At 28.1% G+C, this 23959-nt stretch overlaps 3 protein-coding genes across 5 annotated transcripts; 1 reads left to right on the top strand and 2 right to left on the bottom strand.

The window, feature by feature from the left end:
* Positions 1-4403: 4403 nt before the first annotated feature.
* LOC113863474 (coiled-coil domain-containing protein 34) lies at positions 4404-5642 on the top strand. The gene is made up of 2 exons (XM_027497068.1): positions 4404-4865; positions 5286-5642. The coding sequence occupies exons 1-2, from the start codon at positions 4485-4487 to the stop codon at positions 5454-5456; spliced, it is 552 nt and encodes a 183-aa protein (XP_027352869.1). The 5' UTR covers positions 4404-4484; the 3' UTR covers positions 5457-5642.
* A 1416-nt stretch (positions 5643-7058) lies between these two features.
* LOC113861043 (ubiquitin receptor RAD23d-like) lies at positions 7059-12499 on the bottom strand. Of its 3 annotated transcripts, none has more exons than XM_027493642.1 (12): positions 12199-12499; positions 11823-11984; positions 11060-11113; positions 10281-10348; positions 10129-10176; positions 9687-9864; positions 8935-9075; positions 8796-8861; positions 8637-8684; positions 8438-8541; positions 7792-7870; positions 7059-7532 (listed from the first exon to the last, which is right to left on the bottom strand). In XM_027493642.1, the coding sequence occupies exons 1-12, from the start codon at positions 12262-12264 to the stop codon at positions 7416-7418; spliced, it is 1131 nt and encodes a 376-aa protein (XP_027349443.1). In that variant the 5' UTR covers positions 12265-12499; the 3' UTR covers positions 7059-7415. The 3 variants fall into 3 exon arrangements, with proteins under 3 accessions (XP_027349443.1, XP_027349445.1, XP_027349444.1); XM_027493644.1 differs by having other exon boundaries at positions 7158-7532; positions 11823-11969; positions 12199-12276; XM_027493643.1 differs by having other exon boundaries at positions 7178-7532; positions 10281-10349; positions 11055-11113; positions 12199-12329.
* A 5314-nt stretch (positions 12500-17813) lies between these two features.
* LOC113862605 (adenylate isopentenyltransferase 5, chloroplastic-like) lies at positions 17814-18689 on the bottom strand. Its single transcript, XM_027495682.1, has one exon. The coding sequence runs from the start codon at positions 18687-18689 to the stop codon at positions 17814-17816; it is 876 nt and encodes a 291-aa protein (XP_027351483.1).
* Positions 18690-23959: the final 5270 nt, after the last annotated feature.

The raw sequence follows: 23959 nt of genomic DNA, 5'->3' as shown, positions 1-23959 counted from the left end.
CCACAAGAGGAGGGGAATGAATGATTTTATGATGGGATATTCCTCTATAAGAAAACCACTATGGTAAGATAAGAGTTCAAATTTGACTTTATTCAATTAATACACTTTACAAATGAAATTGTCCCCAGTATCATACTACGAGAGTTCCTTCTTTGTTTTGAATTGGCCTAATACCAAGCTTGGGTAGTTCTTATCTGCTTCCTTCATAAAGACTAGAAACTTTGATAATTTAGCATGGGGTCTATGAAAACGTGACAGGGGTAACACTGTCATGTGGAATATGATGACCCCTTCTAATGGAAACTAGCTTGACGTGGTCAAAAACCTTGTATTATTGTCGTTTATGTTTTGTTAATGATTTATGTTGTCCTAATTGGGCTGAAGAAGTTGTAAGAAAGTGATGATTTGGTAAGCCACCATAATACTATACGTTTGTGTTGACCAAAAGTTGAAATTGATGGGCGTAGTAATTGCATTTTCTTATGTGGCTGCTGTCTAACTTAGCTAATGAATAAAGCTTTTTTATTCAAAATAAAAACAGAGCACGTGTGGTGGCGGTCATTGTGGTCAAGAGTTTAGGCTACGCGTTTGGAACAATACAATGAAAACTCCTTGAAATCAATAGCAAGAGAAAGAGCATTAGAATATATTTTTTACATGTATTTTATATTAGTTGAAATTTATTAAAAAATATATAATATAAAAAATTATGTTAAATAATATCTTAGAAGCATTTTTCATCATAAGCAAAGGCATTCAATGTTGGAATGAGTGATGATGTGGCAAATAGTCCAACGTTTCCGGCAGAAAAATTGCCTATGATAAAATATAAAATTGATTAACTATAAAATATTATAATCTGCAAAATTAACGGTGAAGATCTTTGTGGAATCCAAATTCGTGGTGAATGAGATTAGATAAATGAGGTTTAATGTGAGCAGTATATGAATGGGTTATCTCATGCAACGATAATTGATTAAATATATAGATTATCTAGGTTAAAATATACACGAAATTAGCTCAATATGTATTTTGAAATTAGAATAGTATAAATATGTTAGGGGAAAATAAAAGACACCACTTTCAAATTTTGGATAATGAATAAAATTATTTTTTATTAATTAAATTAATATGATGCTAGTATTAACTTCATATTTTTTAATATTGTACCAAGATTTAAAGTTGAAATTACACGCTAATAAATTTGTCATGTTTCACTTTTGCTCATAACCTAACTTTAACCATCATTTTTAAAAATGTAGTTAAAAATAATCTAAATACTAAGAAAATAACTTAACACTAATCTTAACCAACTAATCATCTTTTTCTTATTGTTAAATCTTTATCTTTATATATATAAAAGTAGATGAGTTTTGGAGAAAAAGTTGCAATAAGTTTTGGAGGGGAATTTACCTTCATTTTTTAATATAATAATCTTTATATAATAATTAATAATTACTATTTAAGGCCATTATAAATGTTTTAATTCAAATCAATTAAATCCATTCATTTTTAATTAGCAGTTTTGATATATCTTTACTTTTAAGGCCGTTTTGAATGGTTTAATTCAAATCAGTTAAATGTATTTATTTCTAATTAGCAGTCTTTATATATTCAAAAAGTGTATCTTTTGTGGCAGATTTGAACCTTAATATTAATGTTTATTTTAAATTTTATTATTAGAAATTAATAACTGATAAAATTACATGAAAGTAAAAAGAAAGACGTAGAAAAAAGTGAAAAGAAAATCAAATATATTGATTTGATTCTCAATAACTTGGAGTGAGTATTATTTTATAATATATTTTAATGGCTAAAATATTTGTTTAATATTTTTTTCTCTTTCATTACTTTATACTAATTAAGATTATATTATATTGAATTTGTTTCATAAGAATCAGAGAATTGTTTGCACTTTATGAGAGAAGTTTGATGATCAAATGATTATTTTTTAAAGAATGAAAATTCTAATGCTTTACCTATTATGATTATTCAATTATGTAAAGTGAAAATATTTGGTGGTATGATTCTTTATCTATATTGAACTCTTTTTAATTGTGTGATAATTATTATTATCAACAAATTATATTTCATAATTGTTTCAGGAACTTTAGACATATCAAATGCTTATAATGAGACAAAGTTGTATATCAATCTTAACATAAAAGAGACTATTGATTACAAGAATAAGTAAGTATTTTAATTATTTTTTATTTATAGAGACATCATTATGTTTGTATGATGTTTCATATTTTTATTTTTTATTTAAGTAAGCTATCCAATTTGTGGTATAAGATGAATATGAATGATGCAGGTATAAGTCAAGTATTAAGTTCGATGGGTACTTTTCTATTTCAATGGAAGATAATTTGCTCCAAGCTCAAAGTATGACCATATATACATGAAATAATTGAGACAAATTATGTATGTTTTGTATTGAAATACTGAAGTGAAATGCATATAATTAACAGTTAAATACAATTTTAAATTTTAATATAAATGATTTACTTTAAATTTTATTCTTGAAAACTGATAATTTGTATATGATTAATGAGAAATAATGGAATAAATGAATAAGAATTGATAAGTATATATATATATTCTAAGGGTTATTTATGTTACATTTGAATCTATTATAAATAATCAAATGAGAGCCATATGGACAAATATAAAATATTTAATAAAGATAAAAAAATTATATTTTATTTAGTGTGTATATATATTAACATATTTGTACTTTCTTTTTAACCTTAATATTAACATATAGGATCATTCATAAAGAATAGTAAAATGAATAAATTATAATTAATTAATTTATATATGTAAAAGGTCATACAATAATGGAATAATAAGAATTAATATTAATTTAGTATTTGTAATTTAAATATTATATGGAAAAAGTACAAAAACTGTTAAAAAGTTGGTATACAAGGAAATCTTTCAAAATATAAATTAGATTTATTATAAAAATTATAACTTTCCTTTTTAATTAATGTCAATAGAAAAAAAAATACTTTCTAAAGTTCTATATTATATTTCTTTCTTTCAAATAACTAATATTTTTATTAATAATAATATTAACATATACTAATTAATTTTAAACTTTTAAATAGTTTAAATTTTATTATAAAATTTTTCTTATCATAATATTTGTCTATATTTTATATTTTATATGTGACTTATAAATTTTATATTATATCAACATGTGTAATTTTAATTAATATAAAGATTCATTTTTATTTTCAATACAATTATTCTTCTCTTTTACTTTTTATTTAAATCTTAATTCAAAATTTTAAAATATATAAAGTATATAAAATTTGCATATAAAAATTTATTTATCTTATTTTTTAATCTATTTATATTTGATATTATTCAATATAATATAATTTTATTATTATATTTTTTATATTTAAATTATAAATTTATAATATTAATATATACTAATTATAATATAAACAAATTTCTGCGATATATAAATATATTTACTAATTTATAATTAAATTTTTTATAATAATATTTATAATATTTAAAGTCACATATAAATTATTTTTAATTGTTATATTTATTTTTTATAGATAATTTATTTTAAAAATAATCAAAATTTTCATTTAATATTTTTTCATCTTTCTGTTAAATTAAAAATAATTAATTTAATATTTAAAGTATAATTATTTTAAAACTAAATCATATATATATTTGATTAATAAATATACGATTCAATAATAAGAGATTAAATTATGATACTTGATATATAACAATAAATTTAGAAATACAAAATAGACTTATTTAATAAAAAATTATTTATTTTTATCTTTAAATTGTGTGCTATATAATTTTATAAGATAAAATAAAATATATAATTTTATTTCTTCAATAATTTTTGCCTTAAAATATTTTAAATATATTTAAATATATTTTTTTTATTAAGAATCCTTATGTTGTGGTATGTATATATACATGTTAAATTATTACAAATTAATTATAAGAGTATTTTTTAATTTTATAGAATTAAATTTATAATTTATAAATTTAAATTATATTTGAGTTTAAACTTTTACTTTTAAAGTTAATTTATAAATATTTAAAAGTATATTATAAATCTTTATATAATATGAAATATTTTATTAGTAATAATATTAATATATACTAATTAATTTTAAAATTTAAAATAATTTAAATATTATCATAAATATTTTATATAATTATTTTTTATTTTATAATTATTAATTATAATATTATACTGTAACATAATAATTTATCCGTGCATCGGATGACTTTCTAGTAAGTTAAAATAGCATTTTATAAATTTTATTCTCCATTGCTAATAAAATTATATTTATTAATGAAATAAATTTACCCCCAATTTATACTTTCCCTTTGTCATAACCTAACCAAACACTAACCGTCACTCACCAAGCAGCCATCTTTTGGTCTCTTTACATATCTCCGATTGGGAAAATCAGCTATTAGGTTTTCCAACAATGCCAAATGCGTTCTTCCGTTCATCGCTACGCTCATTCGCCACATCGGCAAGGGCTTCGCACCACAACCACCACCATAAGAACCACAAGTTCCTGTCACCGAACTCCTTCTTGGGGAGCTGGGAGGCGCCGACGGACCCGAAGGAAGCGGAGGCGAAGCTAGCGCGTGTGCGTAGGGAATATGCCAAGCAAGTGAAGGAGGTTCGTAAGGAATACATAAGAGAAATGGAAGCGATGAAGATTGAGAAACAACAAAAGGACGAAGCTCATAGGGAGGCTCTCAGAGTCGCCAACGAAGAGCGCAAGAAGCTCAAGGCTCAAGCTGCGCAGCTCCGAGCCCAAGAACGCGACATCGCCCAACAACAATTCCGACAAATCCTCGTATGTTCCATTTTTAACCTTAATTTCCTGTTTTTCATTAATCTCTTAATTCTGATTTATAGATCTATTATTATTGTAGTTATGGTGAATTTTAGTGGTAAACATTGTATGGCTGCATTATGTCAATTGATGCATTTTTTTTTCACTGTCAATATTGCAAATCTATCATTCAAGTTAGTTAATAGTTATGCAATTTGAACTAATATCTTTGCTTTGATTCTCGTTTTATTTTGTGTTTGAGAGTGTTAGATGACAAAGTTTTGCGTTGTTGGGTTAGCAATAGGTGAAAGGGTAGATGACAAAGTTTTACTTTGGTGGGTTAGCAATAGGTGAAAGGGTATATAAAGCAGGAAGGTCATGAGTTTGGCTTGTGTTAATTAGCTTGTTGTGGTTGATTGATTTCAAATTTTTGTGAATCAGATGAAAGAAAGAGAAGAGAAGCTTGAGAACTGGAGGATGAAAGTGAAAATGCATGAAGGGAAGAAGACGGAGAAGAAAGAGTTATTGCGTCAACAGAGTTCAGCATGGATTAATGAGGGTGATCTGGAGAAAAGAGTAGTGGAATCTATGGTTGAAGTAATGTATCTTTGAGCTCCTTGCAGTTCCACATTTGTATTGGTTAGTAGCTCTTTAGCCCATACCAGTTGCAGGACGATATAATGTTTGGAAATAAGTCTTGGGAATTTTGAAGGGATTACTAACTAAAGTGCATGTGGAAGTTCAAAGCATGCTGCTTTCATTTGATTTAAGTAAATGGTGATCGGATTTGATGCAGATGATATATCACTGTGATTAGAAATGTTTAGTTTGTGTAAATGCTAACATTCTTTAATTCAAATAAACGAAGCATTAACCAAAAAGGAAATGTTTAGTATGCTTCTGATAAGCTCTGATTTGAATACTCAGGTTTGCTCCTTGATGATGATGCCGATTAGAACTGCCTTGTAATCTCAAGGGGATTGATTATTGCATTTGGGTTTGTTACGTGCAAACTGACGCGGATGGGCTTTTCAACACACAAATGATTATACAAAATTTCTAGTTATTGAAAATAGAGCATGTCGTCGTATCATATGACATCGAAATTTCTTCTATATTACTCCACACTCAGACGCAAACGAGTTTGATATACTCGGATGTAATAAAAGGAAAAGAGAATGGAAGGGTGAAAGCAGAACATGCCTATTATACTGTTTAAAAATTAAGTGCAAATTTGTCTAATTTTTTAAAATAATTATTGAGTTTCTTGAGAAAAATTTTGAAAATTTTCCCCTCAAATGTGCACACTAAGATTTCTTTCAATCTCTTCAGTAACCAGCATAATAGCAAATTTCTTTGATTGTGTAAAGTGTAAGTCGTGGTTTTGCGAGGTTACACACCGTGCATCACTGCCGTGTTGTTCCATACAACTATTGCAAGGGAATTTTTTTTCACATCTCCCTTTTCATCTGAAAAGTAATTTCAAATACACGTTCCTAAAATTTAATTATGGAAGTAATACATTAATATTTTTTAATTTTTAATTTTTAAAATGTGTTTCTACTGTGACTTGTTACACTGAGATTAGTATAGATTAACACATTGGTATCATATTTTTGGTTTAGTACTAATTTATGTAATGAATTGATTTATTTATGCTGGAAGTACATTTTAACATTTTTCTTTCTTTTATTTTATTTACACACTTAACATATGTAAATCATTATATTTGTAAGAAAAGGATCCATAATTTCACCTGCCTCTACCTGGTTGAATTTCAAAAACTTGAAAACATTGATTCTACTTTAAAAAAACATTGCTCGCCCTCGCCAATCTAAATATTAGGACGCTGATTAAACCCCGAATGGTCTCAACAAACGGAAACACGCTACTCCAATTTCTCTTTTCTTTTTCTCTTTGGTCAATCAATTTCTCCTTGATTATGTCACATACTTAGGCAACCAGTTTCACCTTGAAATCTGTCAGGAGCAGAATTGTTAAAGAGAGCCCGAACGACAGAGTGAGATCTGGGCAACATTGCAGTTCATGTCTTAAGTGAGTTTCATTTAACGTTTGCTCTCTCTCTTACTCCAATGACAGCAAGATTTACTTTTGTATTTCATGCCATGGGATATGGATGGATGACCATCAAAGAAGTTTCACCTGAACACGATGAATCACCTGCCATAACATTTTTCATCACCTAGAGTTCCTATAATAATTTTTTATTCTTTTCTGTGGATTGAAATAAGATGACTGTTTGACTCGAAGTTCATAAAGTTTCTACATACTCGTTCACCCAAACAGAAGTACGTAAATCATAAACAGTCAAATAAATAAAACTAAAATCACACGGCTGCAAAACAATAATAAAACAGGTGGCCGACCAACACGATTCTGTTTTCTAGTCAATGGTGGTAAAAGATGTACAGATGCTATGTTCCAGAGGACAATAAAATAGAAAATATTAACATTGGCCCTTCCCCTAAGTGTTCAAAAGACTAACAAATGGCCCAGCACAGAAAAATGCCAGACACGAAAAACCACTGTTGGAGAAGATTAGAATTTTGACTAGTCCTCAAATTCATTCTGGTGATCCAATAGATAGTTGGCTGCCAGATCCTCATTTTTATTGCATGCAAAGAACACCTCCAGCACAAGATCTCGAGCAAATCCCATATCTTCAAGCTGTTAAAACGTCTTGGTCAGTAACATTTTTGTGTGTGTGCCGGGGGGGGGGTGGGGGGGGTGGCGGGTTTGATTCAAGACATAAGTTTCCATTGTAGCTTTCATGATATCGTTAAAAAAGAGGGAGCCATGAACTACGCACGGCAATAGTGCAACGGGGGAAAATATCAAGAATGCCATCATCAAGCGGCCAATGTAGCAAAACAACAACGAAAACAAAGTTAAAGCAACTGAATGGAAAGTGTAGTCAATAGCTCACCCGTTGAATGGCCTCGTTCTCTTCGGGGGTGACAGTGACAGTCTGAGGTATCATGGAAGCCAACTGACCCTGTAGGTTCCTGGTCATACAATTAAAACATAGCTTGAGCATCCAAATGTCAAAGAAAACCAATACCTATCCTCCTTCCTTCCCTCCCTCTCCCACCACAAGTATTGACATTATATATTTTCCCAAGAACCCTCGAGTGTCAAAGGTACAATATTTCTATACCTTCTCAGTCCCTATATAGGATTAAGATCATATGACGCTAGTGTAAATTAAAACTTATTTTGGTGTTTGGGAATATAAAAGTAGTGTAAATTAAAACTGATCCTAAACAAATGAATAATCTTTTGTAGAATCAATTCCCATAATCCCAGTTATTATGTCTGGATTGCATTATGATCTGGTTATTTTTACTCTATCATTATAATCAAGGTCAACAGATACATTGGTTTGGTGGCCATATATGAATTCTTTCTGAACTCATTTAATTCAAGAGTTTTCTTCTAAACCTTCATCATCCATGTGTAATTCTGAATTACTTTTATCAGTCAACGAAAAAGGTATGGACTTATTTCAGAACTCATTTAAAACTTCATATAATATTAAAGAAATGCTCCAAACTTAAAATGATTTATCTTACTCTTCTCCTTCAGGTTCATTTATAAGGCGTAAGAAGTCAGCTTGATGCTCTTGGATGAGCTGCATTAGGTGAGGATTTTGTTTTCCCAGTTCCTGAAGCATAGGCTGCAATGGAAAAGAAAATGGTTTATGATGTCCTTTGATCAGGTGAGGTCCAAATTTGCAATTGTAGTAACAGGATCTACAAGTACCAATAATACCTGCAAAATTTGGGGGTTTGATTGCACCATTGCTCTCAATGCTTGGAACTGAAATGTTATTACACTTGTAAATGCATAAATAATTAAAACAAAATGAGACCTAATCCCCAAAAAGAAAATGAGACCTAGCTCCCAAAAAGAAGATAACTGTTAAATTACCTGTTGACTGTTTCTCAAGAAATCCAAGTCGCCTGCATTATCATTGGTACCCATATCGGGAAGGCCCTGATTCAGAAATAATTACAAGTTTACCAACTGATGCTAAATTTTTTAACGCAACACAAGGGAAAGTATATACCTGGGGAAACAGGTTGAGTGGGTTGGTGTTGGGCCCACCAGCAGGTACACCTGGTTGTGGATTCTGGATTGATGGGTTTTCTGCCTGCTCAGCCACAGGGGATATGGCAACTGCTGGTACATCAGCTTGTTCAGGAATACCCTAACAAATAAATTAAGCATAAGTTTTGGATTAAAAAAAAGTTGTGATAAATGTAACTATATTATTGACACACAATTGCATTCTTTTTTAATTCTCAAGTTTAAGAAGTTAACACAAAAACCATAACCACTGAACTTCACTCCAAATACACAAAAAAACTATTGTATCTAGGCCATCAGATTGATAAATAATATTAACTTTATGATATGATAAAATTAGTTATTTCAACTTGTATAATTTATAATGCAAAAATCACACAATTACAAAGAGAATTTTCTCGCTCCATGTAATTTTGTTGCATCGAATAACAATCAACAACCATGGTTCTAGTAATTTATTTCCAGAGCAGAAAAGCCATGTGTTAGAACATCAATCTTATTATCTTCACATTCTTCTATTCCGAAATATTTTCTCTTAAAATGCTAGAGGCATGCGTATCAGTTGAGTTTTGAAAGCATAATTCATTATGGCATGAAGTCAAGCAAAATTTAAAAGTGACATGGGTAGCTGTGGAGTCGCTAAAGAAAGCATCAAACAGATAAGCTGCCAAATTAACAACGGAAACATCCATGCTTTACACAGGAAAGAAGCCAGAGTCTGCACAGACTTACAGAATAAAGATATTCAATAGCTCTTTCAGGATTGTTAAATGCAGCACGAAGAGCACGGACAACAGTATCCCGTTCCCAACTTCCTCCCCCCATTTCTAGAATTTGTTGAATAGTTGATTCTAAATTACTTCCTGCAATGAGATTTGACGCTGCTTGGCCATAGTTAGTGGACACAGCACTGCAATAACCAACATATACAAATTAACAACTGTACTTAAGTTCACACAATCATAATAGACATCACAGGTAACAAGGACTAGGATTTTTATATTTTTCAGTGAAAAAGAAACAAATGGCCAAGCATAAGAAATTACACAGTTAGACATTATTTACTACATAGCTTGGCTGCAGATGGTAGCATTGAGGCAGCACAACTTATCAGCCAAATTTAACTACAGAAAAGCTGTTGAAACTCATGATAGAGAAAATGCCAGATACTCACGTGCTGGGAGGAGCAGCAGCAGGACTTTGCTCAGAGTTGGATTCTTCCCTGAAAGCAAAGTGAGACAATTATAAGAAGTTTACATGAAAACCAAATTAAAAATATTCTATTATACCGAAACCTTGAGACAGGGAAAATTAATATGAACTCACTGTCCTACAGTTGCAGGAAGGGGCTGAGATGTTGAAGCAGGAGGCAAAGAACTTGCAGGTTGGGTTGCCTAAACATGCAAGTAGCAAGCAAAAGTAAACGAAAAAAATTAAGAACAAAGAGATTTCATTATTGGTCATAAGATGAAGTAAAAAAAAAAAAAAAACTAAATAACTATGCAAATTTGAATATTATTAAAATACTGTGAATTAAAAAAATCAACAGAATACATTTTGCATCCAATATCTATTCATGTGTTGAACTGAACATGTTGCGTAGAACTCTTCTATATAGACACTCAACATAAAGATTATAAAGATAGTCACAACAAAATTCTGTTGGAATGCTAACACAAGCATGTATACACACTCTTGTAATTTGTAAGATCATACAATCTTATGATCTTTGCCATGGTTGCAATCCCGACATCAGTTGTAACTCTTTTTCTGGCAGAATCGGTGAGATTGTGTGGTCCCACTATGATTTTTGTTTACCCTTTTTTTCACATAAACCCAAAAAGAGCAACCCTTTTTTTTTTACCACACGATTTACAATCTCAATTACCCTTCTCAATCCAAAGTAAAATCTGGATCTTGACTACCTTGGAAACAATTAATTTTAAAATCATTAATGAAACAATTGCATCATCCAAGTTTTATAAAGAACTTCATCAATTAAATGATAAGTTTTGACAAGTCAAATTACATGTAAGAAAATGCAAGCAATAAAAATAAAAAATAAACAAGAACATAATTTTTAAATGTAAATTTTTTGTAGTCACCTGGTTTGAGGGTGCAGATGAAGTAGTTGAGGCTTCACTTGATGATACCTTATTCTGAAATTGGCAGATCACCATGCACATTTAAAAGTAAGCCACTGGAAACCACACAACAGACCCCCTCTCCCCATGGGTTGAAAGGAAGGATACTGACAATACATTTTTGTTCTTTTCAAAGCATCCATCACCACCTCCCCACATAGTACAATTTCAATAAACATTAAGTGATAAACTAACACATAGCAAGTCTGGCACTTTCTTGGCACGAGAAAAGACAAAAGCTAGGAGGTTGAAAGTAGAGCATAGCTCATTTTCACTCCAAACCACAAATTTTGGGAACTAGGAAAGCAAATAGAAAGTGATTTTCATTTTTACACCTTATGCCATGCAACAAGCAAAAAATAAATCCCTTCACAGAAAAATTGCATTTCCTTAAATATTAGAATGCAGCTATCACATAATAACACAACACGCACACACGCCCACATGTATACCACCAAAAAAATCAATGAAATACTTCTTATTTTCAGCATTAACCATAACAGACACAATAGAAAACGTATTTACAAAAGTTTAAGAATAAAAAAATAAAAACTACACAATGAAAAATAGCACGATGTAAGCAAAGAATCACCCAATGGCGTGTCCAACACTCTCAGATAAAGGGTACGAATCCGAGCATTCTAGCTTCCCCAATAAGATTAAACAGTTAACATGATTATGTAAGAGAACAGAAACAATCCAAAAACCAAAACAAAATCATCACCTTGGTTAACATGATCACCACAAAATTATTCTCAACAACTTTATTTTCTTCCAGGGTTGTGGCATCCTTCAGCACTTTCCCCTGATGAATAAGCATCTGTTGCGCAGCAGGATAAACATCAGCACCTTGCGCTACCTCAATATATTTCTTCACATCAGCAACCTAATATCAATATTAATATTAATAATCCACAAACCAAACCGAAAAAAGAAAAAAAAATCCAGAAAAATATAAATCCAAACATTCAATAGCATTATACACAAATGTAACTATACCTTCAAACAGAACTTTCCAACACACACAAATAAAAATAAAAATAAAAAAATCCTAGAATAAATTGTTTAATTTCAACAATTAAGAGTGTTCATAGCATTACCGTGTTCTGAGGATTCACTTCGATCTCAAAGTGACTTCCCTTGAGAGTCTTCACGTTAATCTTCATCTTCCCGTTTAATTTCTCCGAACACCGTTTTGCTTTGTTTGGGGGAAAAGCTCACACAAACAAGGTCACAACAGAAGCGCTGCACTTCGTTCCGCTTTTATAGGCATAGATACAACGCAGCCAATTATCAAGTGCAAACAGAACCACGCTAAGAGCAAAACTATCAACCCTCTTGTGAAGCCACGTGGTGACAACCGTTATGCTCCGCCCGATTTCGAACTGATTTCGAACTGTGATTGGATGCAGCAAAAGCCCGATTATGTTTTCTAGTTACAGATGCATATGTGATTTCGGCGAAAGCGCTAGATTTTGGATGAGATTAGATAATTTGATACGTATACTCTTATCTTTTTCTGTTTTTCTTTTACTGGGAAATATTTGATATTGATTAAAATTTATTTTAATTCGATTGATACTGCTTTTGAAAGAAACATATTTGATAATGGTTTAATAACTTATAACTAATATTTAATGCTCAAATCAGACATTTTAATTTAAATATATCATTACTGTAATTTTTATATACAAATGCCAATTATTATAAAAAAATATCAAATATATTATTGCGTAATATAATAAAAAATACTAACAACATATACTGTGTAACACTCTTTTTGTTAATGATTAAAATTTATTGAAAAATAAAAAAATAATGTAATTTTTAACTTTTTATTATTAAAATAATTTTTTTATAATTTTATTTTTAATAAATTTTAATTAATAATAAAAAATATGTTAAAAAAATATATTGTTAAGATTCAAAATAACAAAACGTTATTAGATTAGTAGTAATAAAACTAACTCTCCTTATGGGTGTGATAGAAAGGTAAAATTCTCTATGCAAAGCTTTTTTTAACAATGTTTCAAAATTATACTTCAAAATAATATATTAAAATAAACTTTTTTATATCATAGTTAAGTTATTTTTTAGTTAATTTGTACGTAAGAGAATTAATAAAGATTTTTTTACTTGCCTTTTTTTTTTCATTCTGACTAAAAAATTCCAAATTCTTTTCTCTTTCTAGGGAGAAGTAAAGAGTAGAGAACAATATGCAGCAAAGAATATACGAGTCATCAAAAAGTAACGGAAATGTATTCATAACGATGCGGTGATCCCTTTCGTATAACTTACAATATACTTTTAATTCATTTCTAAATTAACTTTAAAATAAAGTAATTAGACTGAAATTATTGTAATTTAAAAATTAATAATTTTGATTTTATAAAGTTTAAAAATAGCCTTATAACTAATTTATAACAATGTAACATGCATACATACCATAACATTAATGATAAATAATAACAAAATAATTTTAATATATTTAAAAAATTTTAAGACTAAAATTATTGAAAGAATAAAATAAAATTTTAACTATATTTATAAATACTAGAAACATATCTTATCTCACAAAATTATATAGCACATAATTTAAAAATAAAAAAAATAATCAATAAAATGTCTATATTTAAATTTAAAATAAAAAATAGGTTACCATTTTCATGATTTATTTAATAGAAAATTATTTCAAATATTAATATGATGTTATAAAATTTTTTAACCTAGAACATAGTTATGATTTTACTAAAAAAAAATTAATTTCACAGGTAATTTAACTTTTTAGAGTATCAAAAGTGAAAAATATATAATATAAATTTATAACTAATTTAAATAATTTTTTATAATTTAAAATAAAATAAGGTGTGATTTAAAATGAAAATATTAATTTCAATTGAAACAAATAAAATTTATCAAAATTTATATTATTACATAATCAAATTTGCAAAAGAGAAAAAATATCTAAATACATAAACATAATTTTATAGGTTAGAAACTTAAAACTTGAAATGAGATTATTATACTCCTGCATGAAGACAAGTCATTACTAGAAACACATTATTTATAGACAAAAATTATATACAGATTTTATTTGTCTATATTATAGATGGATTATCTATTTTTTCTTAGAAATCTATTTGTAAATTTGTCTGTAATATAGATGAACAAAATCAATTTGTAATTTTTGTATGTATTTAGCCCGCAATTTGGCTTAAAGTATTATAGATAAAAATTACAAATAGAAATATTTGTTTATAATTTAAAAATTGAAAAATTTGGAGCAGGAGTTACAAATAGAAAAAAAAAATTGTAAATGTGGCTATTTTTTTTACCTATTTTTCAATTGACAATTTACAGACAATTTTTTTTCTCTATAACTGTCTTTGACGGATTTATAGACAGATAGATATGTCTGTAACTGAACTTGTAAAATACACCATTTTATTAAATCATTTACAGACGAATTTTTTCATCTGTAATTTGTGAAACAATCAAAATTGAGCCTCATCCTTCTTCTTCCTCATTTTGCATAATTTCCTCTCTCTCTCTCCTCTCTGTCTCTCTCTTTTTCTTGGAGCTTCAGTTTTTTTGCCTTTGTGAGCGATTGGAGCATCTATTTAAAAAATAATTCGCATTATTGTGTTCGTGATATGATACTCTAACTTTTATTGATTTAGTTTTTTAATTTTTAATGTATATTAGAGACTTAAAATTTCTATAGAGTTGTAGGACTAGAGATATTGTATGACTGAGGGGATGGGCGTAGAGGTCTTGCCCCGAACCTAATTATTGTGTGTTGTGAAATTATTTGTCCTTGCAGAGTTATAAATTTGTTGTGTTAAGTGTAAACAAATGTAAGAAAATATTCATATATTATGAGAGATTTTGTCAAAATTTACATTATAAATTTGTTGTATTAAGTGTAAACAAATGTAAGAAAATATTCATATATTATGAGAGATTCTGAATTTACATTAGAAATTTGAGTAATGTAAAATAAAATGTTGATACAACATTGTGTATCTGTGTATTTGGTCTTTAAATATATATTATATTTGATTCAGATATGTAAAATAAAATGTTGATACAACATTGTGTATCTGCAAAATTATATGTTATTATTAATAATTTATTAAATAGTTCTCGAAACTAATATATAATTATCTGCTAAGATGACTATGTTCAAAGGCTTGAAGAGTCATCTTTTTAAGATCTAGAGTTAATTGATGAGAATACTAAGAGACAATAGGTAACCTTTATAAAGGCCGCATTTATGGCATGAGGAGCCGCTTTGCAGACTTCATATCTCCTGCATCTGTCACTGAAAATGTCCTTTTTCTTGCAGCTGAGGAAGTGGAGGACATAGTCTGCACTCAGGTTCATGCCTTTAATGAAGAACTACAAAAGCAAAATGAGGAGATGTGGAAGACCAAGGAAAGTGTATGGAAGAAGAAAATGGAGAAGAAGATAGAGAAGAAGGTGGCATCGAGGATGCAAAGAAAGGTATCGCAGCAACATATGCAAATGCATGCATACTTTGAGCTCATGAGAGTAAGCAACTCCACACCTTTTTCTTCTCTTCCACCAGCTTCAGTAGCACCAGTCTTCAGCTCCATGCGTCATTCATCCTTCAACTCTTCTTTTACTGATAACGATGCTATTTTACACCGATAATTCATGATATACACTGATATTTTATTTTTATATTATTTATTTGAATATTTACTTCTTCATTTGTAATGATATTTTAATTTTATAAATAAAGTTTGATTTTAAATATATAATTTTGTAGTTTTTATTATGTATATAAATTATGATAATTAGGTACAATGAGAAATAATTATGTTTGTAAAAAAAGTAGAAAAAAATTCATATTTCACAAATGAATTACAAACAAATTTTTCTATCTATAAGTTACAGAGGGATTCAAAATTCTGTCTATAATTATTTATTGATGCAAATATTACATTAATATTTTGAGTTAAAATTTATTTTTTTTCGTCATTACTTCCAAGCATGCTTACAATAAAAAATGTATACAAAATTTGTAATAATTGTAATAGTCAAATAAAAAGAAGATTTGAAGTTCACAGTACATATAAATAAATTTATTGATGAAGTTCACAGTACATTCAATGATTTAAATCGTTGTTATACTAATTTTTTGAACTTTTTTTTATTAAATTAATTTTTCTAGTGCCTTTAGTCTTTTACAGGAGTAATTTGATGAAATTTTAGATTGTTTTTTCCTTTTACAATTTAATTTATCACTAAGTTAAACTTTTTTTTTTATTACTTTAACACTTTTTAAAGATTAATTTGATTACTTAAATTTTTAAAGGAATAATTTAATAACAAAAAAATATATAAAAATAGTGTGGCAATAATTTAAATATTTAAGGCACTAATTTGGTGTCCAAATATTTACTGAATCAATCTATTTAGTGATACTTTATTTTTGGAAACTAATTTGACTCTTTTATCATTATACATGTAATTCATGAATTACATAATGTATTTTTGTATTATTATTCATGAATTTTTATATTAATAAAAAATTATTAAATTTTATAATAATTAACTTAAATCATATTAATAATGTATTTTAATTGGTTGATAATATAATTTTTTTTTACTTCCTCTTATCCTTTTTATAAATATTTTAAATTTTTACTGATTCTGAATATAAAATTCATTATAAAATTTTGAGAATATTTATTATTTTTTCACATATTAATCTTTCTAACTTCTTAATAATTAATATAAATAATAAAAAAATTGACTTTAATTCAGGTAAGTTGAAATTTTGTAATTAATTTTTTAAAAATTAATACAAGAACTACTTTCAAGAAATTTTTTTAATTTATATGATTTAATTGACAAAGTTTATATAAACAAAGAGGAAGAATATTGAGAATGTATTAAAATTATATGTGGATTATTTCTAAAAACTTCATTACTAAATTTATGATGTAAAACGGTTGTGAAGAATTTGTAAGAAAAATATAAAAAGAACATGAATCATTAGAGCAGTAAATGGTGATATCCATTCAGCATAAGGGGTGGTGTATTTAGATGAGCTGAGAATTTGGAAAAACAAAAAGTAACGTACAAAGCTGATATCAGTGGTAATTAGGATAAATGAGAGAGGGTTGCCAATGCATTTGTTCATTTTTATAGATTAAATTCAAATTTCATTTTAAAATAAAATAAAAATTCATTAATCAACACTAATCATAACTCTACCTGGCAATTTGTATCTCCATTCAAACGAGTTTACCTAAAACTAAAAATAATAAAAATATTGTCAATGTTTTAGAGGGAAACCAGAAGCACTGGAAGAATAGGTGACACTTTTACCATATTTTATTTCAAAAAATAATTTAAACTTAAATATATTAAATATTTATTTATCAAATTTATAACTCAAAATAACATATAAGACTAAAATCAATTGATTCAATGCACAGGTAAAATAGTTTTTTATGATCATGTTACTCACATAAATAGGTCTTCTTGTGATATGAAAAAAAGATATAAAAGTTATAAAAAAAAACTCTCTTTCGACCAGATCGAATGATTTTGGCTTTTATTACCTTTTTTTCTGGTGTAATTTATCAAGTACAATAAAATGATCCTTTTCTAGCCTTATTGAATAACATTTTCAAGTACAAATGGGCACTTGCGAATAATTTTGGCATGGTGTCTTTTCCTATCCTTGATTGAACTCCTCTAGCAGAAATCTTTGCACAATCTCCATGCTTGGTTTAAACACAATCTCTTTGTACAAATGCTTATAGTCTGCTCCATTTAAAACAGCCTCAAACACTGGTGTGGAATCAATTTTGATCATTTCCCATCCAAGCTCACAGTTCAACCTATGGATCTTGAATTGTTGCATTTCAGCCAACTTGCAAGTGTTTTCTTTAGTTTTTCTGATAGCATGTTGCAGTATCTTCTCCTTTTGAGCCTCATCATCTATTTCCTTTTCTATCCGAAGATAGTGTTCTAGCTCAGGAACCCCTATGGCTCTTTTAACCCCACGAGAGTAATCATATTTTGTTCCTGGCACAAAAGCTTCTCGAATCTCGTCAACAATCCCAGCATCAAGCATTTCATCCACCCTTTTGTCCAAATATTCAAACAACACAGGCAAAGACACATGGAGCCAAATGAAGCAACAATCATATTTTGAGCGAAATGCAATGTTGGGGTCCTCAACTAATGCTTTAAGGTAAGAGTTTGAGCCTCCCACAATAATGGGTACGCGTCCATTTTGAATAATGTGATTGAGAGCAACAAGTACATGGTTGCAAAAGTCATCAACTGTGAAGTCATAATCAGGGTCATCGATTATGCTTAGCAAGTGATGAGGAATGGCACAACGTTCTGACTCAGATACCTTGTTCGTGATGATATCAAGGCCCTTGTATACTTGAATTTTGTCTGAGTTTATTATTTCAGAGGGAAATTGAGTGGCCAAGTTGATGGAAAGCTTGGTTTTTCCTGTGCCAGTTGCACCCATTATGAACACAACTTTCTTCTTGTTGCCAGCAAGTGCCGGGGAAGAACAAGCCGAAGGAGCCATTTGTATCCTTGATCAATATAATATCTGAAGAAAATTATTAGAAAAAAACACACGAGTAAGCATATACTTAGTGATCTGAGCCTCCTTCAGCTGAATCAAGATCACATTCAACTATGAAAAAGAGATCATATTGATAGAGGAACTAACTTAACTCACCTGTTGTGGATTTCGAGGAAATGAAAATATGTATGCAGTGGATTATAGTAGCAAGGTCTGTTATATATTAACCGGAGAAGCCTAATTATGTTATGTTTTTTAATGTTCCCTTATCTTATACTCAAATTAGAAAGAAAACAAAATGAGAAATATTAAATAAGTTAAAATGACACGATCTGCTCCATTCGATCGCAATATTATTGACAATATTTCTGCATTTAATTAAATCATTTATTAGTCAGATCTCCCATTATTATTATTTTTAACGTTTTATCTCCTTCTTATAGTTTCACATTTTAACTATTCTTCAATTTCTGCGTACTTGCAATTCTATGAACTCATTTTGGAATGAGATTAGAGAACATAATATAATATCTTTTTCTATCTTAATTTTTTATGTTCGTTAAAGTAACATAATGTGATAAGTCTATCTTGTGACCTTATTCTATCATCTGCTCTATAGATTTGAGTGTGAAATAAACACGATATAATAACACAATGTATTTAGTTTTTTATGTTAGTATATGTCAAATGTAAAATTAAACAAAAGTTTATTCTATCTTTATTATCATATAATGTTCCTATCTAAACTTTCGTATATTATTTGTTTCTATCCTATCATAACCATCAAATGAATTGTATACCATTTTTTATTATTTATAACTACTATTTTTATCTTTTGCATAAATTATTTTTGCCCAACAAATTAATCATTTTTGTTTTTGTTTTTATCATTTAATATTCTTACTATTTTTATCCTTTTTACTTTATTCTTTTCTACTGTTATATATTTTATAATACACATTTTCCTTTCTTGCAATTTAATGATATACCTTTCGTCTCACTGACATAACATTCAAAAGTTCGAGTAGGTACATGATGAACATTGAATTTAAAATGTTAGAAAATTTTAATATAATTTGTTTCAAAAGTAATTTATTGATAATTACATTTGTTCTTATAACAATTACAAAAGCACAATTAATTAATTAATTAATTAATTAATCATTCAAAAGTATCCTAACATTTATTGAATATAATATTCTCTATGATATTTTGATTATAATATAGTATTATTAAGTTTTATTTAATTGAGGTTGAATTAGTTTACTGGATGAAAATGTTTAAAAAATTTAAAATTCAGTTAAACTAACTCATTGACAAAACTACATGACAATATCATATTTGTAAAAGTATTGGAGATTTAAATAAATTGTTATTAATATTAATTTGAGTAGTAAATATGATTAAAAAAAACAAATAAATATAAAAATGAAATAATTAAATTTGTAAAGTTTAAATATTTTAATTCTATTAAATATTATAAAAAAATTATACTATTATTGCACGAGTACAACCGCTATAAATTTATATTTTATATATAATATAAATTAGAATAAAATTTATAAATATGAATTGTGTTGCATTTAGTTTAAATTTATCTCAGAATAAATTTTGTAAATTATAATTTGGTTACACATTTTTTTAAAAAATTTTCTACTCTTTTATTAAAAAATTATACTATAGACCGTTGACATTATCAAAGTGAAAAATTGTTAGAAATTTATCCAATTTATTAGAAATATTTTACCAACATTTTATATTCATAAGCATAAACATCATGTTTTGATGCATTACATCAGTACTTTCAAATTCAGATTCTCAAATTAGTAGAGAACGACAAAATATCCAGTGTTTTATTTTCCTTTCATTAATTTAGTTTTTATTTTCTTCACATAGTTACCTTTTATTTCAGAAAGAAAAGAATAAAAAAAATAAGAATCCATTCTTCATTCTGCATCTTTCATTTTCACTTTTTTCTTTATCTTTCATTTATTGAATCCAAGTAGCTTTCATATTTCCTGAAACAAGATGTTTTCCCTTTAGTTTTGCCAAAAAAACTATCTTCTTTGAAAGGAAGGATCTAAATACACTTATTTTATTTGAGTGTCTTTTGATTCGGATTTACAAATTAAATTTATGCACGAATTATAAGAAGAAAACTATTCGTGCGATGCTTATACATCCCCTCCCCTCTTGTTCTTCTCCCATGATGCACTCCTCATGTTGTTGGGGCACTGATTAACAAGATCTTTACATTAGTATTAAATATCAATATTATGATGTTAACTTTTAAGAATTTAATTATAAAATTATACAATTATAGAAACTGATAAATTAATAAACTAAATATTTTTTAAAATAACAAATCTGACTTATGTAATAAATAAGGCCGATATAACTTGAATTCGACTGGAGCTAAGCTATAATCACTGGTGACATATTTGGTAACTTCTGGAGGCACGAGAAATTATGGTACATCTTCTTCACGAGCTCTATTATTTTTTCTTGAGCAACCCCAATCTAGTTATAAAGATGAAGCTAGCACTCTTGTGCTTCGGTTTGCATTGTTGGGCTTGGGCCACACCTTCCCATTTTTTTGCTTAGTCTTCATTGAAACCCAAAAACACAAACATTATTATTATTATTATAAACTTTTAACGTTGTACCCATTGCTGCATGGTGAAGCACCCTTTCTTGAATATTTTTTTCCCATCAAGGTGATTGATGGGATCAGTTTACATGCCTTATAGAAGCAGGTCACTAAGTGTTAAAGCTCTTGGTGAAACATGATATATGTGGACCGTAGTACACATATACAGATTAGCCGAAGTGATTTTGCCATGGTAGGGGAAAAGGAAACATATCCTATATATATATATTCATGTTTCCATTACCATTTTACCTTGGTTGTTGATGTTCTCCACTAAATTAATTTGAGAGGTTTTAACTTGTAAGAGAGTTTTGATTAGAGGGTCTTTAGAGTTCTTAGAGGTGGAGTTTATGACTTTCTATCAAAGGGTTTTTGGTGAGTTGAGAGGGGAGGGAGAATTTTGAATGGATCATGCTGATTCCAACCAGTTATAAGCTAACACATGCATTTTAAAAAAATTTAACACATAACAAGATGAGAATGACTGAGATCACATGATTTCAAACCGTCAAATAATAATTTTAAAGAATAAATTAAATGATATTTACTATTTTAAGAACTAAATTGGATGATATTTATAATTTTAGAAACTAAAATGATTGATTTCTTGTATTTTATGAATATTTTTATAATTTAAAGAACTAAAATATTTGATTTTATAATTTTAGAGATTAAAATATCAATTACTAGAGAGTTTTAATTTTTTTTTTCTTGTTAAGTGAAAACATAGTCACGTATTATATGATCATTAGCGAGGATCATAAATATTTGATAATCATAGACTACCTATAATTTCTATATTTGTCTTCTTTTCCTATATATATTTTTTTAATTTAAAAAAACTATGAGGTGTGTAGGTACAATGTTGGCTGAAACAACGTTATGCAGCTTGCCTGCAAATAAAATTAAGCTACTGATTCAAGCTATTGATGCATGTCTTTGATTCATTCATATGATATGCTTGTAAAATGTTTAGACCACTATTCAATCCTTCTACAATTTTCATTTGAACTGTTTTAAGTTAACATTGTTTTAACTCATCAAGAGCCTATTTGAAATTATTCATCAGTTTTCTTTCTGTACACCTTTTTAAATTTTGGTATATCTTTATTTGCCACAAGATACAAAGTTTGAAATTCTCTAGGTTTTATTTTCGAGTAATTTGAGTCCTGATTTCAGAAGCATAACTCGCTTATACACTAATCCACATTGCATTGGCACAAAAGCCTTGCAAATTTCACCTTTGGGGCCATTGGGAATAGAGAATCAAAATCTCAATATAATTTAAGGTCAAGAGAGAATCTCCTATTTTCAAGTTAAAGCAACTATTAATATAATTTTCAATGGGATTATAACGATATTGAGATTTGAACTAGATGTACAATGATATTGAAACAACGATCATAAAAATGGGGCACAAGGTTTTTGTGGAAGGGTAGCTCATCTTGCATCTCCCTCTAAAAAGAAAAGATGAACGTTCAAATTCACAATTTCGAATCAAGACCAATTGCTTTTCAACGACACAAGCAAACAACTCAATTACTCTACTAGTTTGATGTTGAATTCATTTTTTTTCCCAAAATGTACAATGGTCCCATTTCATAACAATTCAACCTTGCATGCTCTAATTGTGACACGCTCTTAAGTCTACAGCTCAGATTTAATTTGAGTTAAATATCATAATGGTAGATGTGAAAATATACTTTAAAAGGTATAAATGTGAGTGTAGAGTACAAGTCTCTAACTTGAACTTGTTTTAAAGTTTTTATGATTGGCTTTCTTCACTTGAACACTAACGTGGGAAACATTGGGGAAAAGTAGTATATTTAAAGTACATTTTTCTTAATTAAATTAATAATAAGAACATATAAATAAAAAATAATAATAAATTGGAGAGTTAAAGCATGCTAAAAAATGGATGCCAACCTTGATGCCGGTAGGTAAGGGCTTTTGGGCCCAAAAGTGAGTGGGATGGTTAAAAGTTGAGAGAGAGAGAGAGTAATTGGTGGGTAAATATAACAACTGCTTCGTATTTATGTTGGAAATTGGACCGCACCCCTTTCCCATGCCGTAAAGTGCGCCACAATTTTACATCACCATGCTTACTACTTACCTTGCCATTGCTTTTGTAATTTTTTTTTACACTATGGTATTATTTTTTTAATTGTATTTTAAAATACCCCTAATAATAATAATTTAAATTATTAAAATTAAAAATTTCTTAAATTTCTCTATTTTTTAAATTCTGAAATAATTTTATTGTTTTTACTTTTTATATCTGTCACATTTTGTTCTAATATATTTAATACACTAAATGTATTATACAAGTTTAATTAATCGTTAAAAATTAATTTATGAAATTAACTTTTCACACTTTTAGATGTTAATTTTTTTTACAATTAAAATTTTACAGTTTTGAAAATAATGTTTTAGATTCTAAATTTAAGTTTTAACGCTTTTAAAAATTAATTTATAGAACAACTAACTATTTTCAGGAATGAATTTTCAGAATTAAGATTCTACACTCCTGGAGGCTGGAGATAATTTATATAATTAAATTAATTTTTACACTTCTGAAATTATAAACTATTTCATAAATAGTTATGAAATTAAATTATTT

The sequence above is a fragment of the Abrus precatorius genome, unplaced genomic scaffold, assembly GCF_003935025.1.
Source record: "Abrus precatorius isolate BTA unplaced genomic scaffold, Abrus_2018 Scaffold3, whole genome shotgun sequence".
Taxonomy (NCBI): domain Eukaryota; kingdom Viridiplantae; phylum Streptophyta; class Magnoliopsida; order Fabales; family Fabaceae; genus Abrus; species Abrus precatorius.
Note: the sequence above shows the minus strand (reverse complement) of the source record. Positions and strands in the feature narration are given on the sequence as shown.

Bases quoted from the DNA above. Each gene is read 5' to 3' on its own strand.
- LOC113861043 (XM_027493643.1), bottom strand. From the start codon at position 12,264: ATGAAGATTAACGTGAAGACTCTCAAGGGAAGTCACTTTGAGATCGAA. The intron at 11,985-12,198 runs GTAATGCTATGA...TATTGATATTAG, and splicing joins AAGTGAATCCTCAGAACACG to GTTGCTGATGTGAAGAAATA. The intron at 7,533-7,791 runs GTGAGCTATTGA...ACGTTTTAACAG, and splicing joins AGAACGAGGCCATTCAACGG to CTTGAAGATATGGGATTTGC.
- LOC113862605 (XM_027495682.1), bottom strand. From the start codon at position 18,689: ATGGCTCCTTCGGCTTGTTCTTCCCCGGCACTTGCTGGCAACAAGAAG.
- LOC113863474 (XM_027497068.1), top strand. From the start codon at position 4,485: ATGCCAAATGCGTTCTTCCGTTCATCGCTACGCTCATTCGCCACATCG. The intron at 4,866-5,285 runs GTATGTTCCATT...TTTGTGAATCAG, and splicing joins AACAATTCCGACAAATCCTC to ATGAAAGAAAGAGAAGAGAA.